This window comes from Vigna umbellata, chromosome 10 (assembly GCF_029865625.1).
Source record: "Vigna umbellata cultivar VRB3 chromosome 10, Vumbellata_1.0, whole genome shotgun sequence".
Classification (NCBI taxonomy): Eukaryota; Viridiplantae; Streptophyta; class Magnoliopsida; order Fabales; family Fabaceae; genus Vigna; species Vigna umbellata.
The window spans coordinates 15,170,153-15,180,694 of NC_142174.1; the positions used below are offsets into that span (position 1 = coordinate 15,170,153).

The 10,542-nt window shown below is 35.6% G+C and overlaps 3 protein-coding genes across 3 annotated transcripts; all 3 read left to right on the forward strand.

The window, feature by feature from the left end:
• The first annotated feature begins 2,305 nt into the window (after positions 1-2,305).
• On the forward strand, positions 2,306-4,050 carry LOC148191995 (cytochrome P450 71D8-like). Its single transcript, XM_088100810.1, has 2 exons — positions 2,306-3,224; positions 3,311-4,050. The coding sequence occupies exons 1-2, from the start codon at positions 2,319-2,321 to the stop codon at positions 3,920-3,922; spliced, it is 1,518 nt and encodes a 505-aa protein (XP_087956936.1). The 5' UTR covers positions 2,306-2,318; the 3' UTR covers positions 3,923-4,050.
• A 2,078-nt stretch (positions 4,051-6,128) lies between these two features.
• LOC148191996 (uncharacterized) lies at positions 6,129-7,649 on the forward strand. The gene is made up of 5 exons (XM_088099983.1): positions 6,129-6,286; positions 6,331-6,460; positions 6,581-6,804; positions 6,999-7,225; positions 7,486-7,649. Exons 1-5 carry the CDS (start codon positions 6,129-6,131, stop codon positions 7,647-7,649), a joined length of 903 nt encoding a protein of 300 aa, XP_087956109.1.
• A 66-nt stretch (positions 7,650-7,715) lies between these two features.
• On the forward strand, positions 7,716-8,357 carry LOC148191997 (uncharacterized). Its single transcript, XM_088099984.1, has one exon. The coding sequence runs from the start codon at positions 7,716-7,718 to the stop codon at positions 8,355-8,357; it is 642 nt and encodes a 213-aa protein (XP_087956110.1).
• The last annotated feature ends 2,185 nt before the right edge of the window (positions 8,358-10,542 follow it).

Below are 10,542 nucleotides of genomic sequence, written 5' to 3' on the forward strand. Positions count from 1 at the left end.
CCTTAGTCATTCCTCTCTCATCCCTTATTCCTCTCAACCCTTTCTCTTTCATCCTTTTCACTCCAACCTTCTCTATGTTATCTCTATAGTAGTCCTGAAAAAAAAAATCAGAAACATTTACCTAATCCTAATCCACCTTCCTTACTTATTCAATTTGTTTCTTTCTTGTCTTCATCCTCTCTCACCCATACACAACAACTCTCGACATCGTAATCTATTGTTTTTCCTCTGTTCATTTATGTTTTTCACCTTAATAACAAAATAATTGATGATGTTAATTGATTTTTTATTGAAGGGCTGTGTTACTTTTTCTCTTATGTATGTTAGCAAATCCATATATATATATATATATATATATATATATATATATATATATATATATATATCAAATGTTATATAATTGATTTATTTTAATAAATAATTGTTATGCCAACAACTAAAATAGCATGTAAGATATTAATTTTGAGAGAAATTAAGATTTTTTTCAACTTAAACCTCATATTATAAATATTAATTCTTACGTTACATAGAATATTCATAAATTATAATAAAATTTTGTATTACTATTAATTTTTTAATAAAATGTTATAAGTATAGTTTTTTAGAAATTATTAAATTAAAATGGCGTGTTTTATTGTTTAGACAATATAGTCAACAACCATCTAATTGATTGTTATGCTTTCTTTAAAGAAGAAAAAATAAAATAAAAGATCAATGACTAAAGACAATTGTTTCCTTTTTGAAGGTTTATATAGTCAAACGTTTGAATCATATATTTGAATAAAAAATACATTAGAACATCAAAATCAATGATATAAAACTAATACAAAGCATACCCTAAGTAGTGATAGAAAAAAATGGTTTGTAAGTCTTAAACCTCAAACTATCCATCTTATATAATGTTTCAAATTACACTTACCGCATTGATAAAGATTGATAGAAATATTTAATTCACAAATCCTTAGTATATATACAAGAAAATACCAAAAAGAACTTGAAAAATAAATTATATTAAAAAACTATTTTAAAATAAAAATAATTATTATCTCAAGGTATCCTTGAAATTTGACATTTTACCTATGCTCACACGACCAAACCTAATAGTATTCAAATGAAAATTTTATTAAAAAGAATTAAAAATTAAGAACAAAAACATGAAGATCATACCAAACTCATAATAAAAATAAAAATTACACTTCACAAATAAGATCTATTATTGAAAAATATTTTAAATAAATATATGGAAATTACCTATATTGTTTTCTATAAAGAAAAGTCTAAATGAGTAACTTATACGTGTAATAATTTTCTTCTGAACTCTATTAAAGATTTCGCGGTAAGTTTAATTTCAAATATTATATATAAGATAGATAATTTGAGGTTTAAGACCAAATAATTATTTTTTTAAAACTGTAATTTCTGATGAAAATTAGTCAGTAATGGTAAATAGTAATTGATAATGGATATTTATCAATAAATTTTCGACGGTTAAAAATTCGTCGGTAATTATCGACGGATAAAGGATTATTGGTAATTATCGACAACAATTATCAGCAAATAAAAGTTGTCGATAATTATCAACGATAATTACTGACTGTTGTAATCTTTCAATAATTACAGATAATTCGAGGTTCTAGATAATTATTGAAGTATTATGATCGTCGATAATTATTGAAGGATTATGGTCATCGATAATTCAAGTATACGAGGTGATGAATTTATTCGTCAATAATGACCAACACAGGTTGAAATGCTATTAGTAACATTTCTTACCCACTACAATAGACCTTTCAATAAAGCACTCAATGCATTCAAAATTCTTAATTCAAACAAGTAATTAATATCATGAAACATCAAACATGAATTATATAGGTTTGATATTATTATTGATCCCAATTTTTATCAATTTTATTCGAAATAAAGCACATACATATAAGAAAAGATTTTTATTATTGTAAATACATTAATGCTATGGAATAAGCTTTTCCTGTGATGTGGACACGTCTCATTAAACAAGAGTTATAAAAAGAGAGGGAAGCGATTGAAAGAAAATGTGAAAATATCGAAGTTAAAATATAAATTGATTATTTTCTTATTATTTTTCTTTTAGTGGCAAGTATTTAATGTATTTTATATTTTGTAGATATTAGGTAAAATGTAGAAAAACTAACAGGTACTCACGGAATTTCAACGCCCAAAGTATTGTTCTTCCATTAAAAAAGGTAAAATTGTTGTCGAAGCGGATCGAAAATTCTATAAATAGGAAGCAGGCCATGGCAAACAATACAAACACTTAACAGACAATAAACTATAAAGCCATGGAAGCTGAAGCCAACTTCTTGGTTATTGTCATATCTCTCTTCTTTCTATGGAATTGGTTTGCAAAATATTACAAGCTAAAAGCTAACGACTCTCACAAACTACCCCCTGGTCCAAAGAAGCTACCTTTCATAGGCAACCTGCATCAACTATCAGGAGCAGGTTCACTTCCACATCGTGCTTTCTACAAGCTTGCTCATATATATGGACCTCTCATGCACCTCCAACTTGGTGAAATTTCTACAGTGGTTGCATCCTCGCCCGGCTTGGCCAAGGAAATAATGAAAACAAATGATACTGCTTTTGCGCAGAGACCTCAATTTGTTTTCGGTGACATTTTGTCCTATGGAGGAAAGAATATTGTTTTTGCTCCATATGGTGATTACTGGAGACAAATAAAAAAAATATCTGTGTTGGAGCTTCTAAGCGCCAAAAGGGTCAAGTCTTTCTCTTTCATCAGAGAAGAGGAGACGGCAAAGTTTATAGATTCAATTCGAAAATCAGCAGGTTCACCCGTCAATCTTACTGCTAAAATTTACTCCTTGATGAGTGATTTTGTTTTCAGGGCAGCTTTTGGTAGAAAATATAAGGACCAAGAATTTGTTGTGCCTCTGATGCGAAGAGTAATAGAAGAAGCGGCAGGATTTAGTTTTGTCGATCTCTTTCCTTCGTTGAAATTCATACATTTCATAACTGGGAAGAGGGCAAAATTGGAGCAGCTGCAGAAGCAGGTTGACAAGGTATTGGATAACGTTGTGAAAGAACATGAAGAAAAACGAAAAGAGGCAAAAGAAGACGGCGTTGAAGTGGAGGATGAGGATTTTGTCGACGTTCTTCTCAGAATTCAACAAAATGACAATCCCGACTTCAAGATGACGACGACACAAATCAAAGCTTTGATATTGGTTAGTAAACACTTGTCTCCTAAATCTACCTTAATATATGTGAGAGTACGTGTTTATCTCCTTGTTTTTTGAATATTTGATCGAAGGATATATTTGTGGCGGGAACTGATACTTCAGCGTCAGTATTAGACTGGATAATGGCAGAAATAGTGAAAAACCCAAGAGTGATGGAGAAAGCACAAAGCGAGATAAGAGAAGCATTTAGAGAAAAGGAAAGAATTGGTGAAAGTGATGTAGAGGAGCTTAATTATTTGAAGTTGGTGATGAAAGAAACGTTGAGGTTACACCCACCAGCTCCTTTGTTGCTCCCTAGAGAATGCAGTGAAGTAAGAAAGCTTGGTGGATACGAAATACCGAAAAAGACGAGAGTTATGATAAACGCATGGAGTATTGGAAGAGATCCTGAATATTGGAGTGATGCTGAGAGGTTTATACCAGAGAGATTCGAAGGTAACTGCGTGGATTTCAAAGGGAATAACTATGAGTATGTGCCATTTGGGGCAGGAAGGAGAATGTGCCCAGGCATGGCATTTGGTTTGGCAAGCATTATGCTTCCGCTGGCTCTCTTACTCTATCACTTCAACTGGGAACTACCAGATAACATGAAAGCTGAGAATATGGATATGGCTGAACACTTCGGAGTCGTTATTAGTAGGGAAAACCAGTTGCTTTTAATTCCCTCTCTTTATCATCCCTGACTTCATCTTTATCAGCTCCTATCAAAATTAAACCTCCTGCTTTATACCATATTAATCCACCATCTATGTCCATCTATGTATTGGCTACACAGTTTCGTATTATTAAATTATTACTTTTAAAAAATATATATACAGTAATACAAGCTACTTATTTTGTAATTTTCTTTTTATATAATTCTCTTTCTCTCTCTATTTATATATCCAGCTCATCAGCTTAATATCAAAAACTCAATTTTTACAAGGTAACAAACCTATACTTAAATTTTAGCTGTATTATTGTTAATAAATATGACATCGTCGATCGATATATTGTTGTTACATTTGAACATCTTAATGAACTTTGTAGAAACTAATATTAATAAATTCAATTTGCTCCCATTAAAAAGTAGAATTTTGAATTGTTTTTTAGTTATTTCCTTGCTAATCACTCACTTTTACGTATAGCTTTAAGATGCTTGTTTTATAGAATAAAATTTTAAAATAAGTAGATTTTAACCAAGCGCACACAAAGGAGGCTTTTTACATTTTTAAAATGAATGTATGCAATAAATTATTTTTGTTCTAGAAGTCTAAATTTAGAGATTATAAATCTTCTCCCGATCATTTTTTTCTCTTTTTTATATTATTTTTTCTCCTAGACTGATTTTTTTTCATTCACATATTTCTCTTTCATCCAATGAAAAAAAAATTATCTCACCAAACAATTTTTTCAAATTAAAGTCATTATTATTGGCTTAAACAATGTTAAATTAAATAAATTTTAAAATAAAACACATTGAATAAACTGTTCTAAATAAAATCAAGTTAATAATTAATAATAAGTTAGTCTCGACTTAATGAATACTAGTTAAAATTAACCTTCAAAAGTTAATACTATTTCATTAGAGTTGATTTTTATAATTCACTGCACTGCAAATTTGATACTATCATAATTAATTAGTGTCAATTTGTTATCATTGTCTTTATCCAATGTTAAATATCTAGTTTTTTTACAGTAATGGAATTAAGGAAAAAAAGTTTGTCTGTAAATGGCAAGAACAATATTTTACTTGTGAAATTAGACTATTATTAAGTGCGATTTGAATAGTCACCAGACTTTTTGTGTGCATGATGTAAGCAGAAACAAAGTTTCTCCAGTTTATAAATTATGTTATGTATTTCAATTAAAAGGATAGCACATGTAGTTGAATAATCATCTCCTTTCCAGAATGTGCCTCTTCTTCTTGCAAATAATATTCGGAAAGTTAAATGAATAATAAGTAAAAGTGGACTGAGCATTAAGGCGTGTAAAATCAATTAGTACAAAAATCCCAAGTCCTTTTATATGTGTTAAATTTGAACATTAAGCTCTGAAAACTATGGACTCCATCATTTGAATCAATTCAAGTCATAGATTCTTCAGAGAAGATAAGTAAAATGCAGAGATTCTATTATGAATAAAATGGTCCTGTCAATTAACAGCTTAATAGATAATTTTTCAGAGACTATACCCAACACGTTTTCTAATTTCATGGATTAGGTTGTTGATTAGACTCTTCTATTATTCTTTGGTCGTTCGGTTTTATGTTGATAATCGTTCGGTTTGTTCTGGTCCTTTGTGACTGAACGTTCTCTTATGATCGTTCGGTTTTGTAGATTCGATTTTGGTTCGTATGTTTCTTTTTTCAGTCTTTGTTATACTCGACCTTCGGTCAGTTTTTTCTTAAACGACTGTTCGTCTTTCTGTTGTTTGTTTTCAGTCGCTTGGATTGGCTATATATTGTAGCCTGTCATTGCGTTTTAAGAATCAATTCAATCTCGAAATATTCAGATCTTTTTTTCTCTCTGTGTTTTCTCTTCTTTCTTCTTTGGGTTTTTCTGTTTCTCCGTTTCACACTCGAACTCAACAATTGGCACCCACCGTGGGGCTGTGAATCAAGAAACTCCAGAAGCGACGACAACCAAGTTCGACATTGAGAAGTTCAATGATTCTAATGATTTCGGGCTGTGGAAGATCAAGATGGAGGCGATCTTGATACAACAGGGATGCGATGAAGCGTTGAAGGGTGAGTGGAACATGGGTGCTGCAATGTCGCAAGAAGAGAAGAAAAGAATGGTGGATAAAGCAAGAAGTGCAATCATACTGTGTCTGGGTGATAAGACGCTGAGGGAGGTTGTGAAGGAAAAAACTGTGACTGGAATATAGGCGAAGTTGGAATCTTTGTACATGACGAGATCACTGGCTCATAGGTTGTGTCTGAAGCAACAACTCTATTCGTTCAAGATGACAGATTCAAGAACCATAGAGGAGCAGCTTGCAAAATTCACTAAGATTGTTGACGATCTGGAGAATATTGACGTGAGATTGAAAGATGAGATAAAGCAGTTATTCTTCTGAATGCACTTCCAAGAACCTTCGAGCATTTCAGGGATGCCTTGCTCTATGGTAAAGATCAGGTGATCACGCTAGAGGAGGTTGTGACGTCAATAAGAACCAAGGAATTTCAAAAGTTCCAAGATTCGAAGGCAACCGAGGAGGTGGCATTTGGGTTGATTTCGGTGAAAGGGAAATGGAAGAAGCGGGCTGGAAATGGGAAGAAGTAGAAGCTAGAAGGTGTGAAACAAGTGAGATGTTTTAAGTGCCAGAAGATGGGACGTATCAAGAAGTATTGTCCATAGAAGGGCAAAACCGTTCGGCCACAGGAAACTGCTGATGTGGCAGAGGCTTCTGAAGGATATGAATCTGCTGGTGTTCTGTTGACTTCGTCTGAAGATTCTCAAAGGAGTTGGGTCATGGATTCTGGCTGCAGCTATCACACGTGCCCGATGAAGGAGTTCTTTGAGAGTCTGGATCAGAAGAAGCATGGAAATGTGCTGCTGGGAAATAACAAGGCTTGCCGAATGTAAGAAGTGGGGTCGGTAAGGCTGAAGATGTTTGATAATCGGAGATGGTACTGCAGGATGTGAGGTATGTGCCTAAACTGAAGAGAAATTTAATTTCAATAAGTTCTTTTGATCTTGGAGGTTACACCACAAAAGTCTAAGATTAAGTGAAGAAGGTGTGTTCTGGAGATTCTGTGGTTGTCAAAGGGAGAAGGAAGAATGACTTGTACATTTTGGAGGGATCCACAGTCATTGGTCATGTCTCGGTAGCAAGTGGGAAGACTAAGAACACTGCTCGGCTTTGGCACTTAAGGATGGGTCATATCAATGAGAAGGTTCTTGAAGAATTGGAGAAGCAAGGCTTACTTCTGGGTGATAAACTGCAGAAGCTGGATTTTTGTGATCATTGCGTCTTGGAGAAATCACACAGGATACCGTTCGGTTAAGGGAAGCACTTAACGAACGACCATTTGAGTACGCTCATACTGACTTGTGGGGACCTGCAAGAACTCAGACTCATGGTGGAGGAGCGTATTTCCTAAGCATCATTGATGATTTTTCAAGAAGAGTGTGGATTTACGTTCTGAAGAATAAATCTAAAACTTTTTAGAGACTCAAGGAGTGGCATACATAGACCGAGAACCAATTGGGGTGTAGGCTGAAATGTTTGAGAACTGACAATGGTCTGGAGTTTGTTTTAGAGGAATTTAATGAGTTCTGCAAGTTTAAAGGGATCAGGAGGCACAAGACTGTAGTGGGAACTCCTCAACAGAATGGTCTGGCTGAAAGGATGAACAGAACAATTCTGGAGAGGGTTCGGTGCATGCTACTTGGATCAAGGTTATCAAAGGCTTTCTGGGGATAGGCTGCCAATACAGTCGTATACTTGCTTAACAGGAGTCTGTCTTCGGATCTCAATCACAAAACACCAATGGAAGTTTGGAGTGGACGACCGACTGATTACTCAAACTTGAGGGTGTTCGGTTCTTTGGCATTTGCTCATATCAAAGGGGATAAGCTGGAGGCCCGAGCGGTAAAGAGTGTATTCCTTAGATATGCTGAAGGAGTTAAGGGATACAGGCTATGGAGGTTAGATACTAAACCGTTCAAGCTGATAATTAGTAGGGATGTCGCTTTTGACGAAACGAGAATGACAATGCATACTGAAAATCCTAGATGCGAGAAGAATACGTTCGTTGAGGTGGAGCATACTACTGATGGAGTCGTTCGGTCATTGATTGAGGAAGACCGATTGGATGAAGTGCGAGACGAAATCGTTCGGTCATTAGATGAGAACCGAACGGGTGAAGGGCAAAGCCAGTCTATCACAGATCTTGGTGATGATACAGATGGTATATCTGGTGATGTGAGTCACTCAAGAGGAGCTGGTGATGAATTGAGGAATTATCAGCTTGTCCGTGATAGGGAAAGGAGGATCTCTAAGCCAACCAAACGGTTTGGAGAGGCAAATTTAATTTGCTACGCCTTGAATGTTGCTGAAGATCTTGAAAGCTCGGGTGAACCGAGAAGTTACAAGGAGGCTCTTCACAGTAGTGATCGACATCTTTGGTAGGGTGCTATGGAGGAAGAGCTGAAGCCGTTGAGGAAGAATAACACCTGGAGATTGGTGGATCTGCCAAAGGGTAAGAAGGTTGTAGGTTCAAAATGGATCCTCAAGAAAAAGGAAGCTATACCAGGGGGTAAAAAAGCAAGGTACAAAGCAAGGTTTATTGCCAAAGGCTTTACTCAGATTGAGGGTGTAGATTATCATGAGATTTTTTCTCCTATTGTGAAGCAATGTTCGGTCAGAGTTTTAATGGTGATAGTTACTCACCGCAATTTGCATCTAGAACAGTTGGATGTGAGGACTGCGTTTCTGCATGAAGACTTGGAGGAAACCATTTATATGAAGCAGCCGGAGGGGTTTTCTTTGGATGAAAGGGTGTGCCTGTTGCATAAGTCTCTGTATGGCTTGAAGCAAAGTCCAAGGCAGAGGTACGGGAAATTTGATGATTTCCTGAAAAAGCTAAACTTCAAGCGGTGCAATTATGATGACTGCGTGTATACTTTGAACTATGACAATGAGATACTGTATCTTCTTCTATATGTGGATGATATTCTGATTGCCAGCAATGACATGAGATGAAAGCAAAGTTGAGTGGTGCTTTCAAGATGAAGGAACTTGGAGAAGCAAGGCGGATCTTGGACATTGACATAAAGAGAGATAAACTGGAGGGAAACTTGTTTTTATCTCAAAAGATTTATTTGCAGAAGGTGATTTTAAGGTATCAGATGAATGAATCAAAACCAGCTGGCACACTGATCGGTCAACACTTGAAACTCACCAAAGAACAATGCTCGAAGACCAAGGATGAAAGGAGGAAGATGAAATCTGTTTCATTTTCAAATGGGTTTGGGAGCATTATGTATGGCATGGTCTGCACAAGACCTGACCTAGCGCATGGGGTAAGTGTTCTCAGTCGGTTTATGATTGATCCTGGACAAATTCACTAGCAAGCGTTAAAGTGAATGCTTAGATACATACATGGGTCTCTTAATACTGGATTACTCTTTCGGAATAACTTTCAAGGTGGAGGTTATATTGAAGGTTTTGTTGATTCAGATTTTGTTGAAGGTTATATTGGAGGTTATATTGAAGGTTATATTCGGAATAACTTTCGCTCTAGAGTTCAATTGGTACCTTACGGTTAAGTGTGAGTTTAATACCGTTCTGTTAAGTGTTGAATTAGTACCGTTCGGTCAGAATTGGATTTAGTACCGTTCGATCAGGCTTTGATTTAATACTGTTCGGTGAAGTGCTGATGTGGTACTGGTCGGTCATGTGTTAGTGATCATTAGGCCAGGATTCTCTCCAGTACTTTAGGTGTTCGGCAAATTGACCTAGGGGTTCGACCAAGACTCAAAACGTTTGTCCTAATGGTGTCCGGTTTAATAGTGTTTGATTTTGAGTGTTTGGTCTTGATACATTAGTGAGTATAAGCGTTCATTCTTAACTTGGTACTCTTGGGTAACAATCTTGAGCGTTCGGCCTTAAGTTGGTATTCTTAGGTTTGGATCTTGAGCGTTCGGCCTTGGTGTATTAGTGATTATGAGCGTTCGACCTTAAGTTGGTAATCTTAGGTTTCAATCTTAAGCGTTCGGTCTTGGTACATTAGTGATGGTTAGCGTTCGGTCTTGATGATGTTTATTCTTAGTTAGTGATCGTTCATAGGGAACGTTCGTTCTCGATGATGTTTATCCTCAGGAAGTACTCGTCAAAGGTAGTGTTCGGACTTGATGAGGCTTGATCTTTGAGCGTTCATCCAAACAGTAGTCGATTCAATATGATGTTCGGTTTTAGCGTTCGACCTAATAGTGTTTAATCCAAGATGGTGTTCGGTTTTGGCGTTCGGCCTAATAGTGTTGAATTCAATATGATGTATGGTTTTAGCGTTCGGCCTAATAGTGTTTAATCCAAGATGGTGTTCGGTTTTGGTGTTCGGACTAACAGTGTTGAATTCAATATGGTGCTCGGTTTTAGCGTTCGGCCTAATAGTGTTGAATCCAATATAGTGCTCGGTTATAGCGTTCGGCAAATAGTGTTCGACCAAATAGTGTTCGGCCAAATAGTGATCGCCCAAATAGTGTTCTGCCAAATAGTGCTCGGTCAAATAGTGTTCGGTTCCAAGTTCACTTTGCTCTTGTTCTGGATTGAATTGAGTGTGCACAATGTTCGGAATATATATACTGTGATGTGA

Bases quoted from the DNA above. Each gene is read 5' to 3' on its own strand.
- LOC148191997 (XM_088099984.1), top strand. From the start codon at position 7,716: ATGGAAGTTTGGAGTGGACGACCGACTGATTACTCAAACTTGAGGGTG.
- LOC148191996 (XM_088099983.1), top strand. From the start codon at position 6,129: ATGACGAGATCACTGGCTCATAGGTTGTGTCTGAAGCAACAACTCTAT. The intron at 6,287-6,330 runs GTTATTCTTCTG...CGAGCATTTCAG, and splicing joins TTGAAAGATGAGATAAAGCA to GGATGCCTTGCTCTATGGTA. The intron at 7,226-7,485 runs GTTAAGGGAAGC...AGTTTGTTTTAG, and splicing joins ATCACACAGGATACCGTTCG to AGGAATTTAATGAGTTCTGC.
- LOC148191995 (XM_088100810.1), top strand. From the start codon at position 2,319: ATGGAAGCTGAAGCCAACTTCTTGGTTATTGTCATATCTCTCTTCTTT. The intron at 3,225-3,310 runs GTTAGTAAACAC...ATTTGATCGAAG, and splicing joins AAATCAAAGCTTTGATATTG to GATATATTTGTGGCGGGAAC.